Source organism: Ascaphus truei, chromosome 5 (genome assembly GCF_040206685.1).
Source record: "Ascaphus truei isolate aAscTru1 chromosome 5, aAscTru1.hap1, whole genome shotgun sequence".
NCBI lineage: Eukaryota > Metazoa > Chordata > Amphibia > Anura > Ascaphidae > Ascaphus > Ascaphus truei.
In genome coordinates this window covers 19,195,526-19,218,621 of record NC_134487.1, presented here as the reverse complement: position 1 = coordinate 19,218,621, position 23,096 = coordinate 19,195,526, and the positions used below count along the sequence as shown (strand labels likewise).

The window sequence follows — 23,096 nt, the reverse complement described above, 5'->3', positions numbered from 1 at the left end:
CTTCTCGTGTACGCCCCCATATTCCTCATAAACTAATATTCACTCAAAAGTTATTTACTTTACTATATATGCAAATTGTGTTTTAAAAGTGCAGTGTCCCATAAAGATTTCTCACCTCCTAGGAAGGGGGCGATTGACTATACTAAAGCCTACGGGGGAAATAAAAAAAAACTACAACAGCTCTTTCTCTCCAATTCCCACTAGAAAGGCTTTAAACAAGCATTTAATTGACTTGCTTATTTCGATATGCAAAAGCCAGGTTAGAAGTGGTAAAGGTATTAAAGAATTACTGTAGAAAACATTAGTTTGTATAAAACAAATAAAAAAATAAAAAATTTTTTTATTGTAGCAACTGCTCCTTTAATGGTTAAGAAAGGTCTCTAAAATATTTTGCAAGAGTATCGTGTAGACTTCAAAAAAAAACCTAAATTCACTCCGGAGCCTGAAACATAACATGTGGGAACTACTCAAAAGAACATTAATAAAGAGACCCATTTTAGTGCTGATAACTTTTATCTCTGAGATGAAGGGGCGTCCAAACTCTTTCAGCTTCCTACATTAAAGACATTACAAATATTTGCTAATTCAATACTTCCTTCCTCAAACGATTTCTAGAATCAAGGCTATCTGGCAGGCATAAAGACAAACGCATAAACAAAGTAACCTCGGCAGTTAAAATGTTTCCTGCTGACTTCCTTAGTAGTGTCAAGTACAGAATCAGCACAAGATTTCTTAGCACTGTAACCAAGTGAAAACTCCCAATAGACATATCTAGACCTGGACAGCTTAAGATTGAGACTTCTGGTCCTCAGTGGCAAAGACTAAGGTCTTGCCACCTTCTGATCACTGATTATTCAACTGTATTTTCATCGCTTAAATATTCTGTTCCACTTAAAAACATGTATCTGTAAAAGAAAGAGCTCTGTTCAAGTTTCTCAGGTGATTTAAGAGGACTTATTTTTGTCATCTAGTGTTACAAGAAGACGTCATGTTAAAGTTAGGGGTTTGTAAAGCACTTTTTAATCTAAATCAGCTTCCTTGGGCAGATGCCCTCAAAATAAAAGTTGTGACTTTCTTCCTATGTAAAACGGCGTGCGTTATTCAATATCTTCTACACATCGAGTCTCTCTGGCAGCAGAGGTTTAATATATATATTATATATATAGTGTGTAGAAGATATTGAATAATGCACACTTTTTATATAGGCAGAAAGTGTATTATATATAATAATATAATACAATAGCAGTCAAAGTATATATTTGGACCAAATTACCATTACGTTGACTGTTTCATCCTAATCAGATACTTCATTTTTAAATGATTCGTGGGTTCTCCTTTTTGGATACATACTAAGAATGTTTTTGTGGATACTCGTGTTACTTTCCAAAAAAACAACTTAAGATGCAACCAGCATAATAGATCAGTGCACGTTTGAAGCTTCCGTCACATTCTTGTTTAAGTTTAGTGGGTGTCCCAGACTAAATCTCCACAGACGCAGCAATGTATTCCAGTGATGCGCTCGGACTATCGTTTGCAATTCGAATACAAGATGTGGAATCACGAAACAGCCATGAAAATGGTCGAAAAGTTACAAAATTGGGAATGCCTTTTTTTTTTTTTTTAAATACTGTCCAGAGATCTAGCACTATCTGTACTGTAAAAGCATTCATTTGCCTGGGTTGCAATATCTTATAATGAACGGACAAGTGAGCGCTTTATACATCTTCATAAATGTATTAGTGCAGGCAGAATTTAACCTTTTCGATTGTGCACAAGAGAAGAATGGACGTGTCACACGGACGTGACACACACACACACACACACACTTAGGTGCGACTGGAGCAAGTATGCCACACAAACTCATTACACTTCTTGCAACAGGGCCTTCTTTATTGATGGCTTGAGTGTTGGACGACCTCTGACACACGCTGGGTGTTAACAGCTCGCAATATTGGAGAGCCCCAATAAAGATTTATTGCTAGAAAGGAAGCCGCGTAGCGTTGAAACGACAACGCAGATATACTTGTTTGTGTTCTATACAGCAGTCGGTTCCCTTTCAGAGTCGAGTCCAAAACATGAAATAGTGCTTTAGCAGGACCAGATGACCATGATCTCCTAGCTAGGGAAAGAATACACAGAAACCAGCTCTTATCAGACTGCGTCTGTTTATATGCAGTAATTAGATTTACATTCCTGTGGCGTTTGCCTTCTCGAGTGGACCACATTAATAACTCATGCAGCTTTTTAGCCATCTAAAAAAAATACCTTCAAGCCTCAAGCTCTCTGCCGCAGGCTGGTTCTCATTGTGCAACGTTATCGGGCAACTCAAAGCAGAAAGCAGAGATTTCATTCAATTCTTTCATCCTAAATCTCCCCAACGATTAAAAGATACACGGATTTGTAGCCACTGTCCCTACATAAAAGCCCACGGCGGAATGGGTTAAACCGGACTCCAGCACCGCACACCGCATTGCTACCATTTCTGTATTATACAGTCACTCAACAGTCTTAATGCTGCCATCCAGCTGTTAACAGTTTTCATTTCTTAGCAATAAACCACTAAATTCCACATTGTAAAATAATTTGGAGGCCCATTAGCACAGTAATAAACACCGACTGTTACTGCCAGCTCTCCGCTGCTTTGTTTCCAAACTGTGGTTTACCCTTCCACATTTTTCTCCCTGAAGTATCTTTTTTTTTTCTCTCTCCCCTCCTTATTTAATTCCGCCGCAAGTTCGCCTTCATGGGCTTCTGTTGAATGAGCAATCTCTTGCAGAGTAACCAACACCGCCCACAGCTGTGTCCCACAATAGCCCCTTGCTGCTAGCGTTACGTTTTCTGGAGGATTTGGTCACGCTGCCCTAACTGCTGCAGACACTGGGCTTATTCATAAAAAAAACGTGCAGGAGGAGGGACTGTCAGCGGGATTCCTTTACCTGTTTCCCCACCACATAACAGTGACAGAAATGGATCGGGTCATGAGATGCTTGGCCTGAAATGCAAACCCACAGCTTGACAAGTCAATAAAGAGCCACCCGTCCCCTCTGCAGCCACACAAGAGAGCCAAGGTCAAGGGCAACACACAATTTGGATACAGGGCCTTTAATGAACCCCATACTTCTCCTTTTCTGTACAAACACAATTAAGGCAGCTATTTAAAAAAAAAATGACCAGACCCTGGCAGGGGGAAAGAAATCTTCCAGACCACCACTATTATTACTAATGAAATAACTAGATTTGTGGTCGGCAGTGAGGGCCTTTAATGAACCAGCACAACCCATCGTCACATCGCTTTCATGATCTCCGTTTTACCAGAGAGAAGCCAGGAAAGGAGTGCACAGACGAGAAAAGGTGATAAATAGCACATGCGTTAATAAGGAAGTTATTACAATATTACCTACTGTAACAATCCTAAGGGACACGAGTTGATATGTATTCATTTTATAACATTTATATAGCGCTCTTATCCAAGGCGCAGTAAATTAGTTGGTAAAACTTGTTTGGTTGGTGGGCAGGGGAGGGAACATTATGTACCCGGGCTATGGGTTAGGAGCATTGAAGAACTTGCTTGGTTTGTGGGCAGGGGTTGGGGTAAGGTCTCTGGATGTCTTCATATATTCTAAGAAGAAGCTGCTGCATGTAATTAAACAGAACTATGGTCTCAGTAACGATAGGAGATACAGCAGTTCATTGTTTATGCTTCTATTTCCAACAGAGATGTAAATCAAAGGATTGTGTGTGACACCTGGAAAGAATAGTATGCAATATCTTACAGACTATTCGAAATACATAGGAAAGCAGAGTAAACCTAAACATATTTATCACCTATTTATTTTAAACGCTCCTACAGACTTCATGCTATATATACACCAGTGTTTTTCAACCAGGTTCCTAGGAAGCCTTGGGTTCCCCAGGCATCCTTAAAGGGTTCCCCTGCAATTGTATGGTCATTTAAACATAGTATCAAGTACAGAAGAATTTACAATGCATCTGATCTCAGACGCGCTATTAGAGAGGGTTGGGGTTCCTTACAATGCATCTGATCTCAGACGCGCTATTAGAGAGAGTTGGGGTTCATTACAATGCATCTGATCTCAGACGCGCTATTAGAGAGGGTTGGGGGTCCTTACAATGCATCTGATCTCAGACGCGCTATTAGAGAGAGTTGGGGTTCCTTACAATGCATCTGATCACAGACGCGCTATTAGAGAGAGTTGGGGTTCATTACAATGCATCTGATCTCAGACGCGCTATTAGAGAGAGTTGGGGTTCATTACAATGCATCTGATCTCAGACGCGCTATTAGAGAGGGTTGGGGGTCCTTACAATGCATCTGATCTCAGACGCGCTATTAGAGAGAGTTGGGGTTCATTACAATGCATCTGATCACAGACGCGCTATTAGAGAGAGTTGGGGTTCATTACAATGCATCTGATCACAGACGCGCTATTAGAGAGGGTTGGGGTTCATTACAATGCATCTGATCACAGACGCGCTATTAGAGAGGGTTGGGGTTCCTCAGATTTTCACTTACGATTCCTTAATCAAAAAACAACATACTGAAATTGGGCAAGATTGCAAGGAAATACACGATCCTGTTTTTTTTGTATTTCTTTATCCTGCGCGCCAACAGCAGGTGTCCCAAACATGAACTGCTACTTTAAAGCCCAGCAGTGTCCAGTAGATGCCATATCTAAAGCACCGACTCGCATTAACTCAATTAGTGATCAGTGGCTTGATAACGCTGCAGAGAAAATGCCCTAATGTACTGCGCAAATCATACATTAAGGAGCAGCCTTAAATATTTTAAATCCAAATGAACCAACACCACCTAGACTGCCACGGATAAGATCTTTAAAAATAAATTAAACAACAATTTATGGAAGCTGTGGCCAGAGATAAGCTTCATTTACAGATTGACCTTTTATTTATTTAAGGAACAAAATGAGGTCTAATTGCATTAGAATTGAATCCAGTAAATTTCCTGTGCTATACTAATTTGGCAGCCATGGTATTGGTATGGCCGCAATTCATTACAACCTGGATGGCAAAAAGTTTTAATTTCAAATCAGATTAGTTGTTATACAGATTAGAGGCTTAAAGCAGCAGTCCAAGTTGCCATTCCCCCCCCTTTAATATGTGCATCGATACAATATATACAATGATAAGTAATTAGCCTAGTTGCCGATCGATCCGTTCTCCTGTGATCGATCGGCAAAGATTAGTCTCAGGGGTTCACTATATGGCTGCATAGCATTGGTTCATAGCTGCGACTTTGTTAATGGTTGCTATAGAAACAAAAAAAGGCTTGTTACATTATAAATACAATTAAAAAAAAAGTCATTCAGAGTTGTTTTCAACAACAAAAATGCTACAAGTATTTTCTCATAGTACAGAAAACATTATTTTCAGGTCTTCTTATAAATGCAGTGACTCAAGATGCCTCCTCATTTATTTAAACAGGGTGGGTAATCGGGCGTCCCGTGGAGCCCACATATCACCATTTTCAGCCCTAGAGTGTCCCCCCCCCCTCCCTCCAGCTTCCCCCCCAGTTCCCAAGTTATTTACCAGGTTTAAATCTCACTCAAGCGCAAAAATAAAAGGCTGCCAAATTCCAGGCCAATAGGAAGCTGCAACATCAATTGTGGCTTCCTATTGGATGGCCATTTACACTTCCTCTATAACCAGGAAGTAATACCAGTAACTTCCCCAGGAAGTATCTCGGGAACTAGGACGTCCTGGAGCCCAGAGTGGAGCGGTTCAGCTCTGAAAGGCTCCAGTCCAAACATAAGTTAGTTAGGGTGGATTGCGTTGTGAGGACCAAAAATGAAAGCGATGGTAGCAATATATTGAAGGGGCTATATCCAGATGATTGGCACATTTGCCACAAAAATCAGACCCCTGTGGGTATTTGTAAATAATTCTTAATGTTTGTTTGGTAACAGTGTATTCTGTAGCATGAGAGGAGTTTGTGGGAGGTCTGTGAGTGGAAGAAGAGCTTGCACAGGCATGTGCCTCGCCTTTATTGGCTTTCTAACAAGGACAGGTAGGGTTAATGTTTGGGGATCACACGATTGACAAAGACATCTCTTCATTTCCAAATGTTTTAAACATCATCCATTTAAGGAAGCCAATTCTGTACATTGTATACAGAAGGTTGTTTTATCGTAGACTAAAGGGATTGAATATTGAATTATTAATGTATTTTTTTACCTGCTTTACAACAGTTATGTACACAAGGTCCTACCCAGTTGCTAATTAATTCAATACACGCCGTCTACCCTGTGGTATTTGCTGTACTTTTAGCAGTTTGTCTTGGTGGACCAAGTTTGCAAATCTATCTCCAATGATAAAAAAAAAACCAGTTCCAAAAGGTAGATGAGATATACTGAGGAATTGTACCATCTATATATGTTGCAAACTCTCCACTGGCCTAAAGCAACATGCAAAGTTGACAGTACGTAGCAAGCATTTAACATTTACAAAATGTAGATAAGGATGTTCATCACGTTGTATTAAGCCATCCTGACGAGTGTCTGTACTATCTGAACTTTGTGCTGGCACACCAACAACATTATGGAAATCTGCAGCTTCCAGAGCACAGTGTTCATTGGAAAGGACCCACAACAGGACAGTACCATTGGGGAAATGAACCTGCTCAGACAGAAGGGTAATTGTGATATAAGTCCAATTCATTCCAATGCCTTTGCAGTAAAGATAAAAAAAATAAATACACTGATGAATGCTTTTTCACACACACAAGAGTGCAACAAGAAGATAGACCTAGTTACTTCGATGATCTCTCTGATCTTCCCACCGACAAGCTCCCCCCCACCACCATCTTCCTGGCATTAACTCTGCATACATTACATGCAACTTGTAGCCTTTTAATGCTTCCTAGTATCCCATCTCCATCTGTGACTCGTTACCAAGCATCTCCTTGGGCCCCCTGGTCCATTGTACCAATCTGTTGATCTTTTTCACCACGTCCTCACTGCTTTTTACCCAAGTAAAGCTAATGAGCAGTGCTGCTAGACCGGAGGTATGTCCTGGTAGTCCAAGTTGTCCCCTATTATTGTATTATTCCAAGGGGAGGCCAACTCCAGTCCACAAGAGCCACCAACAACCCAGGTTTTCAGGATATCCCGGTTTCAGCACAGGTGGCTGAAAACTATACCTGTTGGTGGCCCTTGAGGGCTGGAGTTGGCCACCCCTGCATTATTTACGAATATTGGTACAGCTGAGATTGCACTAACATAGCTAGTGCCACAGGGGTCAAAAATGCAATGCCCACTGGCATTTAAGGGGTTAATGTAAATGTGCCCGAATTTACTGGTAGGCATTTCCGGTCGCCCATAGCAGAGCCGCGCTATCTTCAGCTCCGCAAACCCCTCCAGTGCCGGGATACTTCCAGGTGAAGTTACCGATATTACTTCCTGGTTTTTAAAGGGGCCAGCCAATAGGATGCTTCCCATTGGAACATGATTTGGCAGCCATTTTGTTTCCCCTGAGGGAGATGTAAACCCGGTAACTACATCGGTATATCGGCAAACAGGGGGTCCCCAGAGCTGAAAAGTTAAGGCGCTTGGCTCTGGGGGGGAAGGGGGGGACCCCTGTTCCCACACTGAAAAATGAAAAACAGGGGATAAAAAAAACCTAACAAATTAAAGGAGCCGTACCTCTTTTTTTTTTTTTTTACTATAGTAACGAGTAAGTCTCTGTGCTGACAACAAATTGAAGACCAAGACTATCAAAATATGAGAGTGGGGGTGGGGGGAGAGACGGATAAACCTACATTAAACCTACATACATCATCAAGTTAGGGCGGCAAAGCAGAGTTCTGCGCTTGGTACTTACATCTTGTCTTGGCCGGCACCAACCCGAAGTGTCAGTCTGGGGATTACAGGTGTCGGGGCAGGAGCCGTTGGCTCCACTTTAACCTGCTAAATAAAGATACACAGATTAGATTGTAAGCTCTCTGGGGCAGGGATCAGCGTCTCCAAATGTTTACATTGATGTAGAATGCGCTTATTTTGTAATATATGGATTGTTTTACATATTTCTGTGCATTGTAATATGTACAATATGTTTAACACACAAACAAATATCACTCCAGAGATACCGGCTTGTATTTGCCAGTGTTATTTAGGAGCGAGACTGCAGAAGGAGCGAGTGAGTTGCCTCTCCATTTCATGAGTATTAAATAATTTCTCAGAGACCTTTCTAAAAATGTGAAATAGAATATATTCCGAATGCTAACACTTTGCTTTCCTGTGTTTCCCCCCAACCCCCAAATAATCGTAAACACTCCCTATTTCAAAGAAGTCTCTAAAATCAGGCGCGCTCTTGGGGGGCCCGCTCTCCCCCTGGTATGCTGCGGCCGACGTGGGGGACAGACCGGGACACAGTGATTGCTGGCGGGTCGGCAGCTGCACAAAGCATTTGCCGCCGGGCCCAGCTCTCCCCTGCTGCAGGCTTCTCACCCTCACACTGTCCCACACCGAGCTTCCGACGTCGGTGTGTTCTGGTGCGCACCAGCGTGGGACAGTGTGAGGGAGAGAAACCTGCAGCAGGGGAGAGCTGGGCCCGGCGGCAACTGCTTTGTGCGGCCGCCAGTCACCACCGGGTCCCAGCCTGAGACCAAGTCGTGGTATTTATTATGTATTGGAGAGAGGGGGTGGGGAGGGTGTATTTATTCTGTATTGGGGAGGGGGGGGGTGTATTTATTCTGTATTGGGAGGGGGAGTGTATGTATTATGTATTGGGGAGGGGGAGTGTAATTATTCTATATTGGGGAGGGGGTGTATTTCTATCATGTATTGGGGAGGGAGGTGTATTTATTATGTGTGGGGAGGGGGGTGTATGTATTATGTGTTGGGGTGGGGGGTGTATGTATTATGTGTTGGGGTGGGGGGTGTATGTATTATGTATTGGGGAGGGGGATGTATTTTAGGTATTGGGAGGGTGTGTATTTTTATTTTGTATTGGGGAGGGGGGTGTATTTTTTTATAAAGTATTGGGGAGGGGGTGTATTTTTTATCAAGTATTGGGGAGGGGAAGTATTTTTATTTTGTATTGGGGAGGGGGGGGGTATTTATTCTGTATTGGGAGGGGGAGTGTATGTATTATGTATTGGGGAGGGGGAGTGTAATTATTCTGTATTGGGGAGGGGGTGTATTTTTATCATGTATTGGGGAGGGGGGTGTATTTTTAATTATGTATTGTTAGGAGGGGTGAGAGATAAGGGATGATGAGGGATGATGAGGAGAGATGAGATGGGGAGAGATGAGAGGGGATCAGGGAGAGGATGGGGAGGGAGAAACAAATTGCAGTCAGTATTAATATTAATGGGGCCGTGAAATTTTTTTTGCCCGGGGCTACGCCACTGCTCTAACACACACCCTGGTACTAAGGATATCCGCTTATGTCCCACATTTGACCAACAAGGACAGGGGTGGCCAACTCGTCATTGGGGCCTCAGGTGTGTTGGGGATATCCCTGCTTCAGCACAGTGGCACTTTCAAAGACCTGTGCTGAAGCCGAGACTGATTGAGCCTCCTGGGCTGAAGCAGGGATATCCTTAAAACCTGACCTGTTGAAGAGCTGTATTACTTCTTGGATTGCTCAGGACACTAGGTGGAGACATGAAGATGCCCCTTTTTTGTTGACATGGGGTTTCGCAACGACCCCAAAGTAGCTAGGAGACTCCAATTCCTCCAGGATACTCCCAAGGACAGCTGCCGGCACCATGACTGCAGAGCACACACTAAACATTTCAAGCAGGGATCTGTGCTGCAGAGGACGCCAGCAGGCAATGCTAAGAAGTCATATTTAAGATCATCTCACACATTAAATACTAAACAGGAATTATACTACTTAATGAACAATTTTCAGAATCTATATGCATTCCCTTTTGCAGCTTGAGCTGCCTGCAACACATTGCTCAGCAGCAGCAGCAGCAGGAGTATTAAAAAGGAAGAAAATGTATTTGTTTCTATGGGAGGAAATCTTAAGATTTCATTCAAATGTAATTAGAGGCCTATTTAACTACAATTTTAATTTGCCACAAGATGCACTTTTTGTACCAATTTAAACGGCAATTTGACCATTAAACCCAAAAGTTACCTTTCGGGCAGCTCAGAAAACACAAGCCAGAGGAACGGAAGCATTTCCATTTCCCAGATCCCCAAATCACCATAGAAGCAAAGTACAGCAATGTAAAGACCCCATTGTAGCCATCTACAAATACATTGTGAGTGGATTTGTCCAGTTTTGTGTATAAGCAATACTCCTTTCACCTGAACTAATACTGGGAAGTCTTATAAACCCCTTATTGCCATGTGCTGTCTTTTTTTTTTGGTGTGCTAATCTTCAAGGATTTCGCTCCCTTGCCACATACCCCAGGGCACCAACTGATAAAGCTTTAACTCAACCAGCAGAGCAGCCCGACAAAAAAAAAGAAAGGGGGGGGAAATAAAAAAATCCTTCAGCTTTAAAGGGGAAACATATATATATATTTTTTAAATCCTGACTTGCAGGAGAGAGGTGGATTTAAAGAAAAAGCTTATCAGCCATCAGCTTTACAATTTAATTCAATATGGGGATTCTTTCGTGCATTTGAGCTTTACAGTTTATCTTATTGACAGGGGCTTTCTGAAGGCTTGTGGGCAGTCCTGTCAATTTAATCTGTTATTATTGCTTTTCTCCATGGTTTTTTATTTCTCTCTCTTTTTTTTTAAATCTTAAGATGCTAAGACTTTAACAACAAGGAAACTACAAGAGTTTCACATTTCACAGTCACTGTATTTGGACTGAATTATACAGATAGGGATACAAAAAAAAAAAAGATGATTTGAACTAGCTATGATGTCTGGTCGGAGGAGCCGTCCCCCCACAAGCTGCAGAGATGCATCTGATGTACAAACAGAACATTTCACTCGATAAGAAAATCTTACTTTTTCGTGTTTATGTTTATCCCTTTCTTTCTCTTTCTTCTCCTTTTCTTTCTTGTCCTTGGCTTTCTCCTTGTCTTTCTTTTTCTTCTTCTCCTTTTTGTCCTTTTTCTTGTCCTTTGGTTTCTCTTTCTCCTCAAACAGTTTTTCGGGAAGTAGTGGCGACAGGGAAGGCAGCAAAGATGGCAGCCTGACAGCATTGGGGGTACTTACCATGGGCAACTGGATTTCTTTCGGCATTAACAAAATGGGAGTGGAGGTTGCCTTCAGCTTTTCCTCCTTATTTTTGTCTTTTCCTTTCTCCTTCTTGTCCTTATCTTTCTTCCCCTTTTCTTTATCTTTTTTCTTATCTTTATGTTTTTCTTTGTCCTTCTTCCAGCTGTTTTCTTTCTGCTTCGATTTTGTGTCCAGGTCCTCAAAGTCTTTAATCTTAAACCTGTGCATCTCAATATCATCATCTCTGGCCGAGTCCTTCCACAAAAGCTTTGCCTCTTTGCTTCCTTCCCGTTCCTTATCTTTTTCCCTATCCTTGTTTTTTTCTTTGTTTTTATCCTTACTCCTTTCTTTCTCTTTGTCCTTCTCCTTCAGCTTTTCTCTGTCTTTTTTCTTCATTTTTGTCCTCAATTCTTTCTTCATCTTTTTCTTCCCTTCCACTGGAGAAGCCAACTTTGTCTTCTCCTCGTAGACCTTAAGAAGTGGTTCTGGAGTGGGAGGTGACGCAGAAGGAGAGGAGAAGCATTGAGGCATGATGGGCACATGCGGTGGGGTTTCCTGGTTGACTTTTCTAATTACCTCGTTGATAGAGTCATCCATTGTCCACGAAATGTCTGAACTGGAGGTGCCACCTGAACCTGAAGCAGGTGGCACTGGGGTGTTTGCAGCTTTGCCAAGACTGCAGCTGGGAGCTGAAGCCTTAGGAGTGGTGGGTTCAGATATAGTGAGTCTCTTAGGGCTAGTAAAAACTTCACCCTCAGATTCTGAACCGGAGGAAAACTCAAATGGGTCGGGTTCTTGCTCAGCACACGCACGAGCAATTACAGCATCAATTGAGTCTTCAATGGTATTATCAGTCACTGATGGTTTCTTTGATGGATTTTCAATGTTTAACTTCTCGGGGTCAAGCGTGGCTTGACTTTGTTTTACTTGGATATTCTCCCTTCCCATCTTTTCACTTAAAGCAGCTAGAGGGGTCCGGCTAGGGGTTTCAGCCTTCACAACAGGCTGTGGGATAGTTGCTGGAACTTTAGGACTCTTGGGACTTTTGGGGCTTTTTGCACGTCCAGGAGATTTCTTCTCCTTTGGGCCACTTTTAGGTGACCGTATAGGACTGCCAAGAATTGCAATATTTGGGGCAGATTTGGGGGATTTTGTTTTCTGTCCTGGTGATCCACCTTTCGATTTTGTTTTGGGGGTCACAGCTTTAGGTTCTAATGGTTTGGTAATGGAACCTTGAGATTTTGAAACTGGAGACAACATTGGTTGCTCCAACGAAGGCAGATCCAAGTCTGAATTGTCCTTTACATGGACAGGAGAAACCATAGGAGACCCCTTTTGAGAGTTTAGTGAACTAAGCGGTTCGCGTGGTTCCAAAGCTCCATCTAAAATGTCTCCTTTACTATTCCCTAATCTTGGCCGTTTTGGAAAAGGCATGTCCATGCTCTCTGGACTATCCAATGGCCTTTTAGTTGGGTAGTTTTCATCATTAACCGTTTCCTCCTCCTCTTCCATTTCCCCTTCTTCAAGAGGAACCTGCATAGCTTCTGCTGATGTCCCTCCATCTGTGGGTACCTGTTCCTCCTCTTCCTCTGAAACATGCAAGAAAGCAACGGTTACATTGTGTTAGCGACATGTGACATGTGACTAAATACAAGTTAGCAGATCGCAACGACAATAATGACACCACCAATACAACCGAGCAGCTGGAAAGGAAATCAGTAACCTAAATCAGGTTTATAGATGTCATAAAAAATACGTGGAATACGTTATTTTAACCGTCTGAATAATAATAAAATACTGAACGTAATTCTAAAATGCAGAAAAAATCATTTCAAGAACGGAAATGGAAATCTCTACTTTGCAACCATTACTGACGAGAAAAACATATATGCACACGTGTCCGTCCGTAAAGGTTATAGCAGCCTGTATTCCCACCCCCCCCCCCCCCCCCACCACCACCAATTTATCATTTGTAAATATACATTAAGCCCATCGGTGTCTTATTGACAAACAGCATACGTCAGCGGCGACCAACTCCAGTCCTCAAGGGCCTCCAACAGGTCAGGTTTTAAGGCTACCCCTGCTTCAGCACAGGTGGCTCAATCAGTGCTGAAGCAGGGATATTTCTAATACTTGGCCTGTTGGTGGCCCTTGAGGACTGAAGTTGGCCAAGCATACGTAACAAAAAGTGGCACACTAGAGCCCTTTGTGACGTTATGCTGTACGTCACGGCCCATTGCTCATTTTTCAGGGGCTGTTCTGCACTGCAGGGGCAACACCTTCCCCTTCACTTCCGGCGCTCGAACCCAGACACGTGATCCATCAGTGCCGGAGGGTCTGTGGCCACGAGGTGGCGCCGAAGGGGTTAAATGCCCATTTAAATGTGATCTACTTTATATGTATACGTCTTGTATTCGCTCGATAAGGACAGAATCATCCATTTTTGAGGCATCCGCACGAAGGTTTCCAAGTTTATTGTATGTGTCCAATAACAGACCAACCAACGCTGGTGAACATGTCAAATGGTTTCTTAGTATACCAACAAAAACGGTCAAACTTTCATGCCCCAGAAAGCTTTTTTCCCTTAAGTTCCGTCCCGACTTTTTAAAACCAGTAACAGCTGTTGTCTCTAATATAAGTACGTAAATATCATGTTCTGAGACCAATAAAGCTGTGGGTTTGCTTTGTGGTTAATGTTAGATCTGCTCTCAATGGATTTCATGTATACTTGACATACAGGACATACTTGAAAACGATCGTTAACTCTCAATGTAGTAATCCCTGGTAAAACATTTAATAAATAAATGTATAGATATAGGGTGCCAGGGGAAAACCATATGGAGAAATTTCCCCTGTGCATTTGTTCCCCAGCAAATGTATTAGTTAAATCTCAGTGTTCCAAACAGGCTTTAATAAAACACTACTACAGTATTAACACTTTGATGTACTTTTACTGGACATATTCTCCATCTGCATGCCTATAAACAAAATGTGGGCATCATTAGGTTAGTGTAGATACAATGCCTTTATGCCAATCTACATTTCTAGTGTTATTTTAGGCATGTACAGTAAATAACTATCAATAACCTGCTTTATAGATCGCTGTTATTACACATGGATTCAGTGGCTTTGGAGCCAGACACTCACATCTGCATAAAGTCACTACGGGCTGAGTAGGACATGCCACATTTCTGCATCTAAAGTGCCCTCCTTTTCTCCTGATAAAACCTCTAAGGTTGCCATTATAGTGCGCACGACGCGAACAAAATGCAGCTGCTCTATCAGGCTGGCCATAGTGTGCAAGAGCGACAGCATTTTGGAAAAATAAATGTGGTTTCTTCGTACGACGGACGCATCACGTGAGCGGTTCGGCCAATAAGGGGCGAAACCAGCCTCGTGACGTCACGGCCACAGCTCCCATCGGTGTACGATCGCTCCGGCGACAGGCGTGCACGACACCATGTGCTCCGTCGCGCGCGCACCTACTCTATAAAGAAGCCTTACAGGGAGGGAGCGATTGCAAACGTTGAAAGACATGCAATCTGCTTTAAAATTCAAGCTAATATGCATGAGGTTGTCCACCCATAAGAGGCTTATGCCACACCTGAGCTGCTTTGATGCACAAGGCTGAGAAGATTGCAAGAATCCAGAGATTTTAGCATTACATTTTAGGGAGTATTAATTAATCCATAAATCACAAGTACAGCACATATTAATTGCCAAGACCAGAGCAACAGAGCCCAATCCAAATGACTGACCATTTTGTATTCAAATGCTGCAAAATCTGCAAATTTAAACTGACATCTGTTCTTTTCCAAAAGTGCTTTGCCGGGTTTTCAGATTACATTTCATTGTTCGATATCCTCTAATTCAGGAGTGGCCAACGCCAGTCTTCAAGGGCCACCGACGGGTCAGGTTTTCAGGATATCCCTGCTGCAGCACAGGTGGCTCAATCTTTGACTGCACCACCTGTGCTGAAGCAGGGATATCCTGAAAACCTGACCCGTTGGTGGCCCTTGAGTACCGGCGTTGGCCACCCCCTGCTCTAGTTCATCTCTACCTGCCCCATCACCAACATGTTGCAAAGATTTAAACACGTTATATACCATGAAAATCAGCGTATGTTTATAAAGAAACAATAAAAACGTGTAACGAAAGCAATGGCATCGGATGCCAAATACGCCGCGAACGCACTGTTCTGTATTACACAGGTCAACAAAAGCGTGAGAACGAGGCATTATAAATGGATTGGTGTGTCCTGCAAAAAAACAAATGCATCATTTCCCCAACGTTCACCACAATATAAAAAAACCTCAAATGCTCTATAAGCGTGCGAACCAGAAATGACACCTTATATTATAAATGGACTAATCTATATGGTAATACTGTTGTATCGCATAACTGCAGCGAGGCCAAGATAACAATATGACTTTGGAATTTCTATGGCTACATTCTGGGCCAGCGTGTTCGCAGGGACTTACTGCTGACACCACACGAGTATTCAAAGTGTTCCTCATTGATTATTTATGATATGATTTATGATAAGGGCATCTCCACCTATTTTCCCCCGCCTGTCAGATACAAGAAATTGGAATCGTTAATCACCAGATTTGTTCCGTTTGCGATTGCAGTAACATTACAAGGGCTCGTACGGTAAGGTGGAGAATAAGGACGGGGTTTGAGAGAAATAAGCAGAACGCAAAGAGACACCAACAGAAAAACCACTACACAAACAAAAAGGCTTGTTCCACTGCGCTATGAACGGCAGCTCCGCAGCGAGTGGGAAACGGAAGGCTACCGAAATGAAAGGGGAGGACCCGGAAATGTGCCCCTAACACTAAGTTGGTTGGGTGTTCACAACTGGTATTTGTGTCAAGGAGGGTGGCACACTTGTCTGAAAAATAAATGTGACTTTATTAAATTCATCATTTATATAATAAAGTCCAATTTACTTTTAAGACAGGTGTGCCACCCTCCTTTAAACAATTACTCACATCTAATGGACCATGCCAAGAATCCTGTGCGTTAAGAGCGGAAACGTATCAAATGAACTTTCGGATTTCAGGAATACCACTATATCTACTAAATCCAGGGGGGGGGGGGCTCAACTACAGTTCTCAAGCCCCCCCTGCCACTCACAGGTCAGGTTTTCATGATATCCCAGCTTCAGCACAGGTGGCTCAGAGGCTTCGGCTGAGCCTCCGATTGAGCCACCTGTGCTGAAGCAGGGATATCCTGAAACCATGACCTGTTGGGGAGGGGCTTAAGGATTGGCGTTAAGCACCTCTGTACTAAATAAATCCAGTACAAATCCACCTCCAGACACTCGATGCGGAAGTAAAGCCTGCAACTATCCCATTAAAGAATTAATTCGCTTACCGTTTCTTCCCAGGCCGGAAGAAAGACTTTACACCAATGTAGAAGACAAGTGAAGAATTACACGCGCACACACAACCGATGACAAATTTGACATTGGGATTTAAAAAAAAAAAAAAAGAAAGAAAATTGAGACTATTCTTCTGAAACAAAACCCGAGGGCCCTGTGCTTTCAACGCCACAAACCTCTCATACACTGGAAACTGGATGTTGATAAAATGCTAAATAATTGGAATTGGGCAATATCAAAAGCTTCTACAGTTGCTTCCAAAGTTTTACATGCAAGAGAACTATTTATAAGAATGATTTGCTACTAGCAACAAAAAAAAAAAAAAAAGAAGAGAATTATGGCTTAGAGCAGCAGCCAAGGATAAGGACAGAAAGGGAAACATTCTGGCAAGTGAAACACAAAGTGTTTTACTAATCTGAGAACACGACTTAAATCACATCCTAAGTAGCGGGCTCCCATTTATACAAAAGAAAACAGGATCTTGTCTTAACAAAATGTAAGCTGTACGCATCAATTCGTTCAGTGTACTATAAAATAAATACAAGCATTTGGCTGTTAACTCCAAGCGTGTCAGCTATTTTACGTTGTGGAGTTTCACAGTAAACAAGTTGGTAATAACGCACTAATATTCACTGTTTTAACAGACGCCTTCATTCTGATGCAGGACCTGCGCCTTCGTGCTCTCGCTGACCTTGACAAAATTCAGGGAAAGTATCTCAGGACCTGGGGGCTCTAAAGCTATTTTAGAATTAGCTCGGAATAATTGTCCCACAATACGAGTTTCCTGATTAATTGCTTGAGATAAGGTCTGGTTTTCTGCGCTGGCCTCCAGTGGCTCCCCCTTATTTCCCATAACCGCTCGTCTCGTTCTTCTGTACACTGGGAACGGCAAAGCGAGAGAGAGAGAGAGAAAAAAAAATCACAGATACACCAATTCCATTACTTGCGGATTAGCTTGGAGATAACCCTTCGTATTCCATTACTGAACATTATTGGGAGTAATTGTTTAATCAAGTTTACTCCGTTTGAAAGATGCACTAATTGTTTTCAAAAAGCTTATTAAGGCTGTGTAAAAGGCCAACCAGACACAAAGGAACATGTCCTTTAACACAAAATTACATCCAAGGTGCACAAGAGTTGTAACCTAAAAGTTGCATATGCAGAGTTGCGTAGGAACTAATTTGCTCACCAGGCTATTTTTATGTACTAAACAAAAATGCTTCCAACCCACGAGAGGGCAGGTTTAAAAGCAATACATTTATAGTGAGCATGATGGCGCAAACAAAATACAGTGCCTCTATCAGGCCGGCCATAGTGCTCACGACCGCGCGTCAGAATTTTCAAGTGACAAAATGATGGGGTTTTTTTTTTTTTTTGCGCGACCGTCACGCGAGCGGTTCAGCCAACGAGGGCGAACCTGCCAGGTTACGTCACAGCCACGCCTCGCCATCAGTGCAGGGATCGCTCGGGCCACAGGCCTGCACGGCTCCATGCGCACCGTCACACGCGCACTCCTGCACTAGAAACGAAGCCTCCTTTAAATACATTTTAAAAAGTTAAACACCCCGCACAAACGCTCTTTGCATTTCTTCACCCTGCTTGTTACTTTCTCCAGAAACAAGGCACTCAGAAAAAAAAAGAATAATTCCAGTTCAGTAAGGGGCAAAAAAGTACTTTTCTATGAAGAGAAAGAGCGCTAGTAAATGATTGAGTACTGGTGTGGATGCATCCTTAAAATGTGTCGTATTTAACATGCATAGCGATGCACACGTATTCGCAGGTATGCCTTGGTAGATCAATCTTGGTTCAAGTTCTTTTCAAGAGACTTCACATAATGACATTATTTATTCATCCAATCCAAGTAACTGGACAATATGGGCATCTTCAATCCTACGCAATGTTTTTTTATTTTTTACAAATCACTGTAACAGTCTCTAATGGAATTTTATGGTATATTTGGTATTTATTTGTAGCAGATGCATCTGTTGGCTTGACGTTTGTCACCAGAGCAGGAAGGCATGCAAATGTAATCTACATGTAGATAAAGAGTCTGTTGCTTACTGCAGACAAGCAGTTAAAATACCAAGCACATAAGTACAGAAAGCTATTGTCATGCGATACCCCCTGGGCTTCCAATCGACTAAAGTTTATATAAAAAGGTGCCAGTACAATCCTCTCCATAATGGAGCAAAGGAATAAAATATAATTTTTGCATACTTGTGTCATGAAAAATATATTATCGCATGAAGAAAAATCAGAATTATAACAATTACATAAATTATGGAAATTAACCCTCATTTCGGACCCTCTTGGGTCCGTCGTCAGGATTACAAAGGTAAGCGACAAGATACACCTATAAACCCAATGATGACACCTGTGCTGAAGCAGGGATATTCCTAAAAACTGACCGGTTGATGGCCCTTGAGGACAGGAGTTGCCCACCCCTGAAGCAGGACCTGCCACCCTATGTATCTGTACACTGGAATCCAGCATATAAATCCACCAAACTGTGCATGTGCCACCAAAGCAGGTACACTACGCCTCCCCCATCCAAGATCCATTTAAGTATCAGGGTAATAAGGGTTTTATGTAATAATTATAAAATAAGAGATTTATTCAAACAGGAAAGGGTTCCTTCAACTAAAAAAGTTATTCTAGGTTCCAAAGTTGTGAAATAATGGGAGATTTATTGTATTATAATTAAACCTAGAAACAAAGCATCTCTTGTTCAGCAGAGATGAAATCCCCCAAAACGCCATATTTGGTTGCAGCCCTCACTAAGTACACCACACCCTACAGCTTTACAATGCATACCTACCTTGCTTTTAAATGGAAAACCAATCTATTTCTCCATCACAACTGAAGCTCAACTATTAAGCAATTACCAATTCTCATAAAAAAATGTAAGCAGAACAAGTACTGACATTTTGATTGCAATGAGCTCTGATGTCACTGAAGTAACGGTTACTAGCAAAGAAAATACGAGCGGCTGCTCCCTTACAGGTCATGGCTTATAAAATTATTAAATTGATAGGTATTCAAAAGCATTACCATCTGATAATTGCTCAGTAACCTATATATAAGACATTTGCAATTTCCATGCACATATCGAAAATTGTAAAGATGACCTGGTCTCAAGGCAAAGGAAAACCACCAGGAGAGCATAAACCCAGTCCTCAAAGGCTACCAACAGGCCAGGCTTTCAATTCCATACGTAACCAGCTGCCCTGGTCCTAATGACCCCCAAAACAACTTGCTTTGCTATGTGTACTGCCCATAAAACATGGCCTTTGATAGCCCTCAAGGATTGAGGCAATATCAGCAGTCAAAGATCAAGCACGAACCTACCTACACGCACCTACAGAAGGCCAATACAGAACACAAAAGGGCAACTGAAGATCCTTTTACGAAGCGATAAACGCTGTACATGAATTTCTCCATCAGAACACAAAACGAAACCTGCCTTACGCACTCCAAGAACTTTCAGCCAGGTTACCAACTGAGCTCTCACAGACAAACACTGAAAGGATATCCATATGAACAGCTCGAATTAGAACATGCACACTACTTTTTTCAAACCGGTCTTTCTGCTCCCATTTTATCCCGACTGCAGGATACCGTGTGAAACTCAACAGCCATGTATTTTGAATGCAAACTGATCTAAAATAATATTTGGGCAGTCAATTAGAAAAAGGTAGCTGCTATTATGAACTTTAACTGAACTATTTTATAACTCTTAGTGAAGTCGCCGCCGCTTTCGTGTTACTTTCTCACTCCTAATAAAAGCTGGAGGGAGACTGTAATGCATCTTACTATGCAGGTCATGAACGCAGACTTGCTGTATAAGGACCTTACAGTGTCCCTCGGACTGTCTGCCCCACAACATTTCATTGCAGCCGCTTAGGCAGCCAAGTGCAACTGTTTATATTGAAACGCACAACAAAGCCAAGGTGATAATATATGGTACAGATGTTATACATGTGTAGCCCTGGTAAGAAATAGGGCTATATGTCTATCCTCCTACTGGTATAAGCCCTGCTAAGGGCAGGCTGCCAGTAGTTATCATGGGTTTCCCCCACTTCAAGCCCTGCCCTGAGTGGTGGAGGTAGGCCACCTGACTCTGTGTCTAAGGCAAGAGACATAGGGGAGGGGCCTGCCAAAGTCATAAAGGGCAGTGCTTAGTATTTAGTGTGTCAGTTCTGAGAGAGAGAGTTCCTGTTAGTGTGATACAGTTGGAGGAGATCAGGCAGGCCCTGATTAGAGCTGATATAGCTACGGTGGACCAGTGCCTCTCACCCTGCATAGGGGGTGAGGGAAGAGCTAGCCCCACCCTGAGCGCCCGCGGCTTGGGGTGGTGGCAGGGACACAGAGATCCAGAGCCCATCCTGAAGGGGTGCAGTCTGGAGGGAGAGAAGACCCTGTACCTGCTATAAAGCGTGTTGCTGTTGCTACTCTGCGGAGTGAACAATAAAGAGAGCTGCTGCTGCTTTTAACAAAGACCTGACTGAGACTGGAATCTCTCATCCCTGTGTGGGAATTCTCTGTAAGGGTTCCACCCCATATCCCTGGGGCTTCACAGAGATGGAGGCGTTGCACCACTGAGATCAGATGAAGGCACGTACCCCAGAAACCTGGTCCTGTCCTCCCCCACACCCTCGCGGGAGACTCAGGCCCCCATGTTGTCAGCAGGTATGCACCACCTAGACACATGTAGCCAAGCCAGACCTTAGTACACCCTAGGGGGTCCGACCTGCGACCGGGGGGGGGGGGGGCGTAGGGTCTGAGGGCTACACATGCAAAGTACGGTAAATGTAAAGTACTGTAGCTCTCTGGAGAAATAAAGCACACGGATGTAGACTATGAAAACATACAACCAACCTCCACCACATTATTCTACAGCTCGGTGCTCGGATTAGCTAAATAAATGCACCTAGAAGCAGGGTTAGGAGCCCGAATCTGTATTTTAGCATGCTTAACCATTCACATTCAATGTCCCACTGACATTTATGTACCAACTGAAACTATTCAAATTGGAAAGAAACACCTTTTTTTCCTGTGGAAAAGCGATGCATTTTAGCTTGGTCCAACAAACGCTCAATGAAAGGGAGACTGTCAGAATTAGAGGCACCACATTTTGGGGACATCTGTTAGAGAGTTAGTGAAGCATTTCCACACATTACACATTCTATTGTACAGACACTTGAGCACAAAATTCAGCATGTCCCTGTACTTCCATTGAATCGTTCTATTATTACAGTGACTCGGAATAAATGGTTTAATACCACTATAAAAAAACAATGAAAAAGTCAAAGGAAGAAAAGAGAGTTAAAAAAAAGGGGGGCCATGGTGAAGAGATGTGCGAGGTGCCACAACCCAAGTTTTACATAGCTCCAAAAATACTTAAAACACTTTATAAGCATATAGAACACATGTACCATATATTTTTATAACCTTACAGCGAGTGTGTGAAAAATGGCGTTTCACCATCTAAACCGGGGGTGCTCAACTCCAGTCCTCAAGCCTCCCACAACAGGTCAATTTTCAGGATATCCCAGCTTCAGCACAGGTGGCTCAATCAAGGCTCAGTCCAAGACGGAGGCTCTGATTGAGCCGTGCTGAAGCAGGGACTAACAGCCACCTGTGTTGAAGCTGGAATATCATGAAAACCTAACCTGTTGGGTGGGGGAGTGGGGGCTTGAAAACTTGAGTTGAGCCCCCCTGATCTACACTGAAATGATATGGGGCAGTTCAAGGGTCACTCCAAGGTCCTTCGGAGAACACATTTGGCCCTCGAGGGGAAGAGCCACGTCCTGCATATTAATCCGTCATAAAACAGACACCGGTGATCACATTTTTTGGATCCAAACTTCTCCGGTCACTTTCCAAGACTGTTGTGGGAAAGTAGGAGCTTATAATGAATGGGCTGTATAAGTTTGCTTTCATCATCTACCGGGGCATAAAGTTAATAGAACTTGCGGTGTTGCATCGTAAGACTTTTATAGCCTCTCTGCAGCTTTTATTAGGAGAGAGAAAGTAACAAGAAAGCAGCGGTGACTTCACTAATAGTTTTATAAAAGAGTTCAGTTAAAGTTCATAACTAACTACCTGTATTAGCCTGCCCAAACATTATTATATGACTGCAAAATAGATTGCTTCTGGTAAACGTAGCCCTTTCAGCGAGGAGGCAGCAGCATTTTGTAACCTCCTGTGACGAGTAGTTGACGATAACCGGGTTCGCCCCAGATATTAGAATATGTTTGCAGAGAGGCAGAACAAAGTGTTTTTGTGCCATGGGCAAACTCCACCATTTCTCTTCCCCTCCCCCCCTATTTTATATTATCTACGTTTACATCACGTTTAGTTTCAGCGTCACTTTTGGGCTTCAGCCACTTTGACCACCGCTTGTTCCCAAATTGTCATCCTCTTGCACCATTACGCTTCAATTGTGATTTTCATAGCCATGTGTGATGGTTCAAAGCAACAGCCAAGACCGCCGTTTCGTGCGACCCAGAAGCCCTACTCACGTAAATGGGGCTTCCAGG

At 42.8% G+C, this 23,096-nt stretch overlaps 1 protein-coding gene across 4 annotated transcripts in view; it reads right to left on the bottom strand.

The window, feature by feature from the left end:
- The window catches only part of TAF3 (TATA-box binding protein associated factor 3), a 111,019-nt gene that overhangs the window by 8,584 nt on the left and 79,339 nt on the right, over positions 1-23,096 (bottom strand). For all 4 annotated transcript variants that reach the window (XM_075599424.1, XM_075599421.1, XM_075599422.1 and 1 more), the window contains exons 3-4: positions 10,956-12,757; positions 7,858-7,943 (exon numbers count right to left, since the gene is read on the bottom strand). In XM_075599424.1, coding sequence (XP_075455539.1) covers positions 7,858-7,943; positions 10,956-12,757 — 1,888 coding nt within the window. The remainder of the gene's footprint in view (positions 1-7,857; positions 7,944-10,955; positions 12,758-23,096) is intronic.